The sequence below is a fragment of the Eumetopias jubatus genome, unplaced genomic scaffold, assembly GCF_037043125.1.
Source record: "Eumetopias jubatus isolate StellerSeaLion01/CBP00866 unplaced genomic scaffold, mEumJub1_p1.0 scaffold_10, whole genome shotgun sequence".
NCBI classification, from domain to species: domain Eukaryota; kingdom Metazoa; phylum Chordata; class Mammalia; order Carnivora; family Otariidae; genus Eumetopias; species Eumetopias jubatus.
The window spans coordinates 81,538,333-81,550,826 of NW_028274816.1; the positions used below are offsets into that span (position 1 = coordinate 81,538,333).

The following is a 12,494-nucleotide window of genomic DNA, read 5'->3' on the forward strand; positions in this document are numbered from 1 at the left end:
GGCACCTGGGTGGCTCAGTCAGTTAAGCGTCTGCCTTTGGCTCAGGTCATGGTCCCAGGGTCCTGGGATCGAGCCCCGCATCGCATCGGGCTCCCTGCTCTGTGGGGAGCCTGCCTCTCCCTCTGCTGCTCCTCCTGCTTGTGCACTCTCTCTCTCTCTGTGAAAGAAAATCTTAAAAAAAAAAAAGTAAATAAACAACCAAAAAATAAGTCGACGGTTTTTAACTATAAGATGATTGAACTTCCCTTCCACTTTATTTCTCATTTACTCACTTAATTTTTTTTTTAAGATTTTATTTATTTGAGAGAGAGAGCACAAGCGGGGGGTGGCAGGCAGAGGAAGAGGGAGAAGCAGACTCCTCGCTGAGCAAGGTGCCCCTACTCACTTAATTTTTATTTGTTTTTTGTTTTTTGTTATTTTTGGCAAAGGAATTTGGCAGGTGTAAATTCCAATAAAAAAGCACCACATACCCCCCCCACTGTAGTGGTACCCCTACCTCCAGCAAGTGCCAGCTGTGGAATTAAGATCCATTTGTGGCTCATCTCTCTTATTTCAGATTTTGCAGATGGTTGTGGGGACTATTTGGCAGTCAATGAAGGATGGGAAAAAAGGCTTGTGGTCATAGGCGCATGATTTTCATCCCCTAGACACGCTGAAAGAGTCCACGTACCGAGTTTAGCTCAGACAGCCCATGTTGGGATTCCAGAGGGCGCCAGCGTTGAGTCCCAGCTTGAGTGTAGAACAGATGAGCCACCTCTGGACTTTCCTTCAAGTCCCACAAAAACATTTTGTAAATTAAATTCACTAAATATGTTTATAGAGCAACAAGATAACATTCCTTAATGAACTCAGTTTGGGTTCTTCTGCATTAGGAATGGTGGGGCTTATCTTATTAGTGGCTGAGTCCAAAGCCAAATGCATCCGGAGCTGCAGTCCTTCAGAGGAAGGAGGTAAAAAGAAACCCCTGCTTTGGATGTCTCTTTGCTTAGCCCGTGTGCCTAAACAGCTTGTCCGTAAGCGTCTAGTGACCGACTTTTACCCTTTACAAACATTCCCTTGTGTAAATTGTAGAGCCTGTAGCTGCTTATGTTGTAATGAGGTCATGCAATGCTTTTCCAGTTAAGTACTTATCAAATGTTTATTGTAAAACAAATTGCTCCAAATTTTTGGTCAACTGCACAGAATGTGATTAATCCTAATGTCATATCTGCAGATTGGGTACCCCGCAGGTTCATCTCTGACATGTTTTACTCTGATGATCTGGTCTCCTGCGGGAGTGGTAAGATTCATCCATGGGACAGAAGCATCCTGTCATACTCCTTCCCTGCTCACCCAGCATCTAGACACTGCGGGAGGGGTGGGGGCACGCCCCGGACGAGGCGAGCTCCCTGCAGAGCCCCCTGTGCTTGGAAAGCCCTTTACCTCCCATGTAGTTCTTTGTGGTTCACTGGGACTCATCTTTGTCCCGAACTCTTCCCTCTTAACCATGGTACCAGCTGTCAAGAAGACTTGGCCTGGGCCCCCCTGCGGCTCCGGCAGTCTTCGGCTCCATCCTGATTTGTGAGGACTTGTCTGAGTCTCTCACTAACTGCAGGTGCCGACCTCTGAGCCCCTCTCTCCCTGTGCTCTGCATGAGGAGCGCCAAGCCCTGGGTGTTGCCCCTGTGGTCAGGGTCACCCGCTGCGGACCACTGGCGAGGTTCGGGTGAGCGAGTCCCAAGCTGCTCCACACCCCTGGCGGCCCTGTCCTAACACGAGGGGCGCAGTCATATGTATTTTGCTGACTGAGGTCATCTTCCAGATGGGGCCTCTGCCGCCTGTGTCCGTTTGGGGCCTGCAGGTTTTCCGTGTGTGGGAGACCATGGCTTTCATGAGGTGTTCTTTCCATCTTCCTAACACCTGGGGATTTCCAGGTGCTTTTCAGACCTGACAGGTTTGAAATAAGGGTTAGAAAGTTCAGTGTTTGACCAATGAGAAAGAGTGATGGCATGGCCTAGCATGGCTCTTTTCCATCCCCTACTGACCCTGCCGGCTCTCCTAAAACACTCAACTCCATGAGCAAAGCCATGGTAGCTGTGCGTCTCTCCCCTCAGGGGGGATTTCTATAGTTGCCCCAGAAGTTTCACGTGGTCCCTCCCTCCTGAAAACTGGGTGCTTGCTGGGGACATCCGCTAGCTGACAGGTTGGGTCTGGACTGTGAATCTTTGACATTTAGAGCGGATTAATGTCAGCCTCAGGGCTTTTAGGATCATCCTTTGGTGGGATTACGCAGCAGCAGGGCACAGGCTGTTCTGTGACGAGGGAGGGGGAGGGCCACTGGGCAGTGGGTGTGTGCCCCTGCACGGCGGGTCCAAGCTGCTGGCTCTCCAGAGGGAGCTGTCCTGGGGCTCGCCGAATACTCTGCCAAAGAGGCTGAACTTTGTCTTGAAAATGGCCAGAGCCGTCTCCAGATACCGTACAGGCATGGTATGATGTGGTCCGCCGTCTGTACCGCAGGAGCAACCCCTGTGGGTGGCTGTGTGGCCGGTGCATTAAAGCGGCAGAGCTGGTGTCAGGGTGCCTGGCACAGGACAGGGCGCTGGTGAGCAGTCTCCGGAGGAGGGGAGGCCCGTTGACCTGGCAGACCTTGGTGTATTCTCTGGGAAGGACCATGGTGATGACTCATGGGCACTTCTGGGGACAGTCTGAGTCACCAGCAGTCACAGTGGTGGGGGTGTTGTGTAGTGGTGTGTGTTTGCTTAAATCCTGCTGCTTCCCCTGGGAGGGGGCACAGGCGTGTGGGGGGCCTGTGTGTGCATAGGTTTTGGTTGACCAGACTGCCTGACCCCAGAGCTCCTGGGCCACACACCAGCTCCCGGCTCCTACAGCCCCCCTGCTAGTTGGTGTGTGGGGGCGTGTGCGTTGGGTGTTTTGGGTAGTTAGTGTGGGCAAACCCCCAACCGTGGAGGTCACCAGTTCCACCCCAGGGCTTTCCGTGGGCTTTGTGGCCTGCGTGGCCTGCCATAACCCTGGGTTCCCAGTGGTCCTGGGAGCCCTGCAGCCAGCGCAGGGACCGTGGCCCAAGCAGGACCTGTTAGCCTCCTGAAGGCCAAGCAGAGCCCCTTCCTGCTCTTCCTGGTGAGCGGAGGCTTTCCTGACCTCTGTCCAGAGCAGCCCACGGCCCTTCCACTCTGTTGATGTGGAGAGTTACCTCTTCTGCCCATTTTCGTTCGTGCGTCTGTCTTGCCCCAGGATGATAGTCCATTGGTGCAGGGACCTTACCTGTCTCCAGTAGGTAAAACAGTCCCTGGCACCTAATAAGTGCTAAATAAATACTTGTTAAATGAACAAAGGAATGACCTTAAGAAAGCCTACTGTGTCGGAATTTTTTATCACCAGCATCACTTTTTTCTGGTGACAGTGATGTGGCCCTTGAGATATAACAGGAGGGGTTTGCTCCTGCGTGAGGCAAACATTTGTCATCACCTTCTGTGTGCTGGGGACTGCGGCTCAGAACAGAGTCTAAGGTGGCCTCTGCACATCTCAGCTGTCTACTTGGGGGAAATATTTGGCTACTGACTGAATTTGAAGCCAGTGACTTCCTTTTTTTATTGAATTAAAAACTTTTAAAAGTAAACGTCTCCAGTTTTTCCGTGATTCATTTATACATCCACTAACATGTCTGAAGATTCTGTGACTGTGGATCTGGAGGGATGAGGGCTGGCGATTGGAGTGTGGGGTGCTTGGGTATTTTGGATTGAGAGAAACCATGGCCGGGGTGGGCCAGGCACCTCGGCGAACAGGGTGCCATGCCCCGTGGCGGCGCCTCACCCGACGGCAGGTGGTGGGCCCTGTGGGCTCCAGGGCGTATTCCAGCCCTGACAGAACAGGATGATGGTTGCAGATGTTGTGAAATGGGAACTCCCTAGCCCTAGGGAGTTAAGGCTTTTTTTCTTTTTTGTTTTTTATACGATCCCTTTGGCAGCCCTCAGAGTGAGTGCACAGCAGAAGGGCACTTCAGGGGCTCTTGCAGTGAGGTCAGGGATGATGGCAGCTGAGGTGTGCGGGGGTGAGAGACAGCTGGAAATCAAGGCTAACCCCACGTGTTTAGCTTGGGCAGCTGGATTGAGGGGTGCCTTTGAAGGAGCCAGGGAAACTGGGGGGCAGGAGCGTGGGGTGCTGGGCTCAGGTGGTTTGTAACTCAAAACAGCAAGCAGGTTGCAGCTGAGCAGGGGTTGACGCGGGTGCTGGGCGAGGCCGAGAGGCACGTTGGCTCTGCCCACAGTCCAGTCCGCTGTGGAGGAGCGCTGCCCACCTCTGGACCCCTGCAGGGAGGAGCCCAGGGGCTGCCCCGGGCAGGACTGGCCCCTGGGAGGATGCGGTGCTCAGGGCGCTGGAGCTCTGCCCCTAGCGGTTAGGCCCCTGCTTCCCAGGCCTCCCTCCCTCTGTGCTCACGCTCAGCTCTGCTCCGCCTCCAACGGGCATGAGGGGGCTTTTCCTCCACCAAGCATTCTCTACGATTGAACCGGATTCCGGGTTAGCACAGGCCCCACAGGTTAAGGGCTCAGCCCCACAAGACTGACCCCACCCAGACGCCAGTTGCAAGTCCAGGTTGTCACCTGTGCTCCTGACGACCCGCTATACATCAGAAGTTCCACGACCCCCTCCTCGGGTTCCATTTGCTGGAGCAACTCACAGAACTGAGAGAAACATTTTATTTTCCAGATCGCCAGTTTGTTATAAAAGGATATTAACTGAGGGACAGCCAGATGGAAGAGAGGCCCGGGGCGAGGGGTGGGGAAGAGGTGCAGCGCTTCCACGCTGTCTCGGGGCACCTCCAATGTGTTCACCCACCCGGAAGCTCTCTGAACCCCTTGGCTGAGGGTGTCTGTGGAGACTTCATCACATAGGCATGACTGACTGAGCCAGCCTCACAGTGGAAGCCGGCAGGCGGAGTCGAAAGGGAAACCCTGTAATCCCAAGGTTGGCTCCCCTGGCAACCGGCTCCATCCCGTGGTTATCTGGGGCTTTCCAGAGTCACCTCATAAACTCAGGTGTGGTTGACAGGTTTGATACGAGAAACAGGAGATAACCTCTCACCTGGAATTGCTTCAGAACCTGGGGAGAACTACTAAAGCTGCCCCCGTCGCTCAGGAAGTTGGGAGGCTTTTGGGGGCCTTGTGCCAGGAGCTGGGGACCAAGGCCGTGATGTCTTTCTTACTGCACTACCCATGGCAGGGTCCTGCGGCCTCCCCAGCCCTCTGCAGACCCTCCTGCTGCTTCAGCCTCTCCCTCTGGGTCTTGGCACGGGCATTCCCTCTGTGCTCCGCTGCTCCTCTCCAGCGCCAGGTCGCCCCAAGACCGGCTGGACATGAGCCCTGAGGGTTCGGGGCTGCAGGGGGCAGCCATTAAGAAATGACAGCAGCTGTTACCCAGTGATAAAGGTTCTCTGCACAGAGATGGAGGGCTTGGCAAAGCAGGCCTGTGGGCCGGACCCAGCCCGCAGTTTGCACACTCTGTGGCTGCTTTGCACGGAGTTGAAGAGTCGTGACAACCCTGTGGCCCACAAAGCCCTGAGTAATTACCCACTGCCCCTTACAGCAGGAGTTGGCCAGGCCCTGCCCTGCGTGATTCATTGCTCCTCTAGAAAGACCTGCATAAGGAATTCATTCAGATCCAAGTGCCAATGCCGAGAAAATATTGGCTTCACCTGAGAAATAGCCTTACTTTTTCCTGACGAAGGTGGTGGGTGCTGCGCTCAATCCTGTGCTTGGTGCTTTGTCCTCCGGCAAGCCTCCGGTTGGATGCGTTGTCTGACGCTCCACAGTTACGTGGCCTTGATTGCCCAATCCTGACATTTATCAAGCCGTGTTTTCCTCTTTGACTGTCTGTGTTCCAAGATTATTTATTTATTTATTTATTTATTTATTTATTTATTTATTGAGCATAAGCAGGGGGAGAGGCAGAGGGCGAGATCAGAGCAGGCTCCCCACTGAGCAGGGACCCTGACATGGGCCTCGATACCAGGACCCCAGGATCATGACCCGAGCCGAAGGCAGACGCCTAACAGACCAAGCCACCCAGATGCCCCTACTGTCCGAGTTCTAAGCACTGTTCTGCTGAGCCCAGAGCTAACGTGTTTCTGTCGTTCCCCAGGGCAGCTCCAAGCACAGCACGTGTCTTCTGTGAAATGCTCATTATTATTTCTGGGGTCCTGACAATATTTTGGGATTCTCCAAATACCAGCCCAGACCATTTTGACAGTTTCTCTTTTACTTTTTTTCCCCCTTCTTTTCTTTCTTCTTTTGTTTTTTTACTCGTAGCGAGAATTACTACCAAACTCTACTCATTGGGCCAGAGACCTGTGTGGTGTTCGAAAAAGACTTGCCCCTCGCATAGCATGCTACCTGCACCTGTGAGTTCATTGTTTTGTTTTTTTTTTTCATTTTATTACCAAAATGTTATAGTAACAGATTTGATTATGGCACCCTGGGATTTTCTCCTCTTAAAAAAGACCCACCTCAGGGGTGCCTGGGTGGCTCAGTCAGTTGAATAACCAACTCTTGGTTTCAGCTCAGGTCATGATGTCAGGGTCCTGGGATTGAGCCCTGCATCGGGCAAAAAAAAAAAAAAAAAGACCCGCTTTACATGAATCAGACATTTTAGATTCTTTGGGATGACAGTGATGATACTCAAATGTCACTGGCAGGTGCCCCCGGCCCTTCTGGGGAGGTGCTCTCAGAGAAGGGCTGTCTCTGCCCCTGGTGCATCTGCCCCCAGGATGACTGTGGCCCTTGGGCCCAGCCTGCCTACCTTCTGGGCTTGCTGTGTGGCTGTGGGCCTGTTTGTGTAGGTCAGGACCCCGAGCACCACTTGGTTTTCCATGTCAGAATCCACCCCTTCTCTGCGGGCGATGGGACGTCGACAGTCCACGTGGTCTCTAGCACACCTAGTGGCCCTTGCTAGCCCCCCAACACATACTCATGCGGCCCATGCTTGGCAGACTGCCAGAGCAAGAGGTGTTTAGACACTTGTTAGCAGTTTGACAAAGTGGCTTTATGCTCTTGGATCTAATAATTAAAATTGGTCTTGTGCATTATATATCTTTGTTTTTTAATTATATTTTCCTTGAGTACTTTATTTTTATTGTTTTAGAAAATTATCAGTCCGTGATGGGTTGGAAATAAAAGAGCCAAGGAACGTCCTCCTGAGTGCTGGATCTCCAGGAGCCCCACACCGCTGCAGGAGCAGAGTGTGGGGCTGAGGGGGCGTTGGCTCTCAGAGGCTGGCGGGCCCCAGCGCTTGCTCAGCTCCTTAGCGGCCCCGTTTTCTCATCTGCAAAGCGGGAGAGCCCTCCGTGAGCCTGTTTTGAAGGACCTAGCTCTTGTTGGTGAGCAAACGGTGTTTCCTATCTTCCCTTTCTATGCTGCAGGGTGAGGCTAGGCTAGCAGAGCCCTCAAGGTCTGGGCCCCGGCGGGGGCCACCTGTAGCTCTTCCGAACGTGTGACCACACAGCTGCTAACTGGCCCAGAGTGTGCTCCCACTGGGTGACAGCAATGCCATAGACGGGGATCTGGGCCGGTTACTGAGAAGGACGGCTAGAGCCCCTAACCCTGGGCCCACTGCCTACCTCCTTCCTGCTGCAGGTATCTGATGCTGCGGCCGCCCTCAGAGCAGGCCCTGGGCCCGCCGCTGCCTCGCAAGGAGGACGAGAGCGGAGCCCCGCAGGCCCCCTGCTGCCAGCCAAGGGAGACCGCGCTGCAGGACGCGTACAGCCAGCTGCACCAGGTGCAGGGGGCGCTGCGGCGCCTGCAGGAGGACTTCGTCCACAACCTGCAGGTGCTGGAGGAGCGGGACCGTGAGCTGGAGCGCTACGACGCCGCCTTCGCCCAGGCCCGAGGGCTGGAGGAGGCGCGGCAGGCGGAGGTGAGCGAGCTCAGGGTGGAGGCGGCCCGGCTGAGGCAGGCGCTCGCCAGCGAGGCCCGGCGCCGGGAGGACCTGCAGCGGCAGCACCAACTGAAGCTGCAGGAGCACCGGCTGGAGCTGGAGCGCGTCCACAGGTGAGGTGCCCCTTGGGCCGCGCAGTGAGGGCACCGGACATTGGTTTCAAGGTTCCGAGTTTTCTCCATGAATTACAAATCTGTATCATTTCAATAAAAGATATTCGAGCCCATGATTGTTTTAATGATGCAAAACAGGTATTAATTCCCAAGCACAGTGAGCTCACTTGAGGCAGGTTGACTAAGAGCCTGCAGCTCGGGTCAAAGGGTCCTGTTGGCGGGTCCCCGGAAAGCCGCTCTCGCGTCCCACGCACTCTCCTCCTCAGTGAGAAGAGAGAGTGGACAAAAATCTGCCGTCCTTCCCCTGATTTCAGGGTGTGTGTTTGTTTTTTTAAAGATTTTATTTATTTATCTGACAGAAAGAGACACAGCGAGAGAGGGAACACAAGCAGGGGGAGTGGGAGAGGGCAGAGCAGACTTCCCGCGGAGCAGGGAGCCCGACGCGGGGCTCAATCCCAGGACCCTGGGACCATGACCTGAGCCGAAGGCAGACGCCCAACGACTGAGCCCCCCAGGCACCCAGGGTGTATGTCTCTGAGGTCACATTGACAGGGTGCATCTCACTGGTATGTGCGTGCACACGCGTGTGCATACGCATGCGCAGGCACAGATATCAGAGCGGCTGGCAGCATCCTGTGGGTTCTGTTTTAACTTAAAACGGGATCCTGAATAGTGTTTCGTGTTGTCACACATGCCCTTCAAAGTACTTGTAGAAAATCACAACAGTGACGATATTCTTGTTCTAGAAAATTGTTTTTTCCTGAGGATGATGAGGTGAAAAGGAAGAGCTGCCCAAGGAGTCTGTTGTGATCTCCCTGGGAGAGCTCCCCTTCATGCCCACATAGACACGTCCCATACACGCGGCCCACAGCCTGCTTGTGGCAGTTTCCCATCTACCTGGGTGGCTTTTCTTCGTGTCATGCACTGGGTTCTGCCACATCCTTTTAAATGGCTACCTGGTCCCATTTTGCGTTTGCTGGGCCTGTTGGCGCTGTACTCCTCAGCAGCAGGAGACTTTCCGTGGCAGGCTGGGCGTGAGCAGAGGAGACCTACCTCAGTGGGCGCAGGACCACCTTGGCTTATGGGCCTCCAACCTGCCGGCTAGCATCTCCCATAACAACACATAGGCATAGCTCCCAGGGTCCCAAGCGTCGCTGTCCTCAGGGAGGCCTGGGAGCCCAAGGTGTTCATGGCCCCTGTGCAGGTGCTCCCAGTCCCGACGCCATGTGCCAGGGAGCCTGTCATTCCTGCAAGCAGTACGGCTGGCAGTGTTCACAGCCCATGCCGCCTCCCCAGGGGCCGGGAAGACAGATACAGAGCTTAACCAAGGTCAGCATCGCCTGGAGCAGGGACGGGGATCTGTGACCTTCCCCTGCAGGGTGGATATTGGCATTGTGACTGTTCCCCAACTCCATTGTTAAAAATCACACTGTGATGCACCTGGAGGATCAGAAGCAGGTACTCTTAAAACTGGGACACGTGGGTCAGCTTGCCTCTGTGGAATTACTGATTTTCTTTCTCACAACTGTATTTGAGAGAGTTTAAAGCATCCTTAAAGTGTTTTTTTTTTTTTTAAAGATTTTATTTATTTATTTGACTGACAGAGACACAGCGAGAGAGGGAACACAAGCAGGGGGAGTGGGAGAGGGAGAAGCAGGCTTCCCGCTGAGCAGGGAGCCCGATGCGGGGCTCGATCCCAGGACCCTGGGATCATGACCTGAGCCGAAGGCAGATGCTTAACGACTGAGCCACCCAGGCGCCCCAAAGTATCCTTAAAGTGTTCTACACCATTCTTGTAAAGTGTCTCCTCATGTCATTTGTACCTCCCCTTTTTTTCCCTAACTTGAGACCTTTTCAGCCGTTATTTCTTCGAGTACATGTCAGCCCTCCTCTTTGTCCTCCTGCGCTCGGGCTCAGGGTGACCGTCCCACGGCTCCCTGAGGCTGTGCTCATGTTTTTCAGTCTGTTTCTCTCTGTTATTTGCTGGGGTAGTTTCTGTTGTTCTGGTTTCGAGTTCATGGATTCTTTGCTCTGTCATTTTGTCATGTTCATTCTGCTGTTGAGCCCACCACAGTGAGTCTTCTGTTTGGTTGTCATACTTCCTGGTTCTCAATTTGTTTGATTCTTTGTAAGTTTGTCTTTGCCGAGTTTCTGATTTTTTATTTAAGAGTGCACTACATTGCTTGCTGAAGCGTTTTAAATAATGGCTGCTTTAAAAACCCTTGTTACAAAATCTCAACGTCTGTGTCATCTTGGGGTTAGTGTGTGCTGTCTTTTCCCATTCAGGTGGGGACCTTCCTGTGCTCGGTGTGACTTGGGCTTGTGTCCTGGGCATTTTGGGAATTACCTTGTGAGACTCTGGATCCATTTCAGGCTCCCTCTGTAGGCAGGCACCTGTGTGGCCTAGCAGGTTCCACTGAAGCCACCCGAGAGCAGACCCTGCAGGTGTCTGACTTGTCTTAATACTGCCGTGTTTACATAGTGACAAGAACAGCGAGATGGACCAGCAGCGGGAACAGTACGAAAACCTGAAATGGAAGCTGGAGAGAAAGCTCGAGGAGCTCGATGGCGAACTTGCTCTGCAGAGGCAGGTAGGGCACTCCAGCGCGTAGCCCCTCCTCAGGTGCCTGTCCTGCCCGCCCACTTTGAAAGTAAGTTGTTGAGGAGAAGACAGCTTTTTTGTTAGCTGTGTGGTATCCATGGGATCAAGGTTGAGTTACTGGAGCAGATTTCCATCTGGGGTGGCCTGGAGGGATATGGTGGGCATCCAAACCTCGGTCTCTAGGAACTCCCTCCGTGTTCTCTCTCCTCACAAATGGATACATGTTTTCTCCCTTATTTATTTCAGAAAAAAAAGGATTAAAAAGTCAGAATTTGGGTTACTTACTGTAGCAAACAGTTGGGAACTCAAATTGTGGTAACTGTGTTTCTTTCAAGAAAACCGTAGGTAATCCTAAGTGTCAATATAGATGTGTCAGCTGACAGGTGCCGCTTAGCCTGGCCCTGTCACCAGAGTTTCCCTCCATGACACTGAGCCTCAGCCTACACTTCTGTGAGTGCAGATACTGGGGTCGCCGGGTCCCCTTGTCGCCTTCGAGCGTGAGCTCGTGCCATCATAGCAATAGCAGTGTTTATGGAAACTGCCTCATGAAGCTCTCTGTGATCCTCGCTACAGAGACACGGTTTTGATCTGAGCTTTACAGGTGGGGGGCTGAGCCCAGAAACATTAAGTAACCTGCCCAAGATCCCCTTAGTAAATGGCAGAGGTGGGATTGGAGTCCGATGTGTAAACTCAGCCACTGTTACCCTGGCCTGGGATTGCCGTTGTCGGGGAGCAAGAACTCCCATCCCCTCAAAGGTCCTTCTGGCTGGACTGAGAATCAAATCGACGTGAGATAGATGAACAGGAGAACATCAAATTTAATAGGTGTATGTTTGGGGAGTCCACACAGACATGGAAATCCCAGAGTCAGGCAGAATGAGGTCTGTATGTCGTTCTGAACTAAGGAGAAGGGGCTGGGGGTCTGGGACTTCAGAGGGAAGGAGTGCACCTCACCGGGCAGTGAGAAGAGCCGGTGTTTGGTAGGTAGATGTTTGTCCTGCCAGGGGCGCCTGGCTGGCTCTGTCGGTAGAGCGTGTGACTCTTGATCTCGGGGTCATGAGTTCGAGCCCCACGCTGGACATAGACGTTATTTAAAAAAACGTGTGTGTGTGTGTGTGTGTGTGTGTGTGTGTGTGTGTATAAGGTGTTTGAAAAAAAAGATGTTTGCCCTACCACACAGATCGGTTACTCAGATAAAATTTTTCTCTGCTCATGACCCTTAGACTGGGAAAGGTGCGCAATTTAGACTGTTCCGTGTGGTAAGAAAGGGACAAAAGTTTCTCTTGAGGCTGCACGGTCTCAAGTGCCTTCGGCTCAGAACAGTCCTTGTGCCAAGGTGGCACGTTCTGGGGGGCCTGTCCTGAACCCCTTCCCTACTCTTCACATCTTAGCTGTAGACTCCTGTTCATGAGATGGGACAAAGAGCTGGATCCAGAGGTCGGCCTATACTGTGTCTTGTTTCTGCCTGTTCTTGTAGCCACTGAACCCTGGGCTCGTTCCCAGTTTCTTGGTGACCATACCGTGGGGTAGATGTGGATGGTGTGCCTGGCCATGATGGCTCTGATCCAGGTGCTGGGGCAGCAGTGACGGACAGACCTGTCCTGCTGGAGGACGGGGGCCTGACTGCCCGGGCTGCTGCCCTGAGGTGCTGTGTCAGCCCCGAGACAGGACAGTGTCTCCTGAGAGGCATCGCGCCAGTCCAGGTGGAAAGGCACCAGTGGACATGACTGTCTTCTGACCACAGAGGAGGAGGCCGAGGCCCCGCTGATAGCCCTTTCCTTCCCCTGTGGAAGCTCCACATTCGTTCTCTGCAGTGCTGCCATCACCCAGAGCACCCTTAGAGCTCTTGAAATC

The 12,494-nt window shown here is 53.4% G+C and overlaps 1 protein-coding gene across 18 annotated transcripts in view; it reads left to right on the forward strand.

Annotated features, from left to right (window-relative positions):
* The window catches only part of CCDC57 (coiled-coil domain containing 57), a 99,151-nt gene that overhangs the window by 2,235 nt on the left and 84,422 nt on the right, over positions 1–12,494 (forward strand). For 16 of the 18 annotated variants that reach the window (XM_028112342.2, XM_028112349.2, XM_028112347.2 and 13 more), the window contains exons 2-5: positions 6,302–6,393; positions 7,134–7,368; positions 7,625–8,038; positions 10,521–10,629. In XM_028112342.2, the coding sequence (XP_027968143.1) occupies positions 7,632–8,038; positions 10,521–10,629 (516 nt within the window). In that variant the 5' untranslated portion in view covers positions 6,302–6,393; positions 7,134–7,368; positions 7,625–7,631. Of the gene's footprint in view, positions 1–6,301; positions 6,394–7,133; positions 7,369–7,624; positions 8,039–10,520; positions 10,690–12,494 lie in introns of those variants that run through there. The other 2 variants (XM_028112341.2, XM_028112356.2) reach the window with 2 other exon arrangements.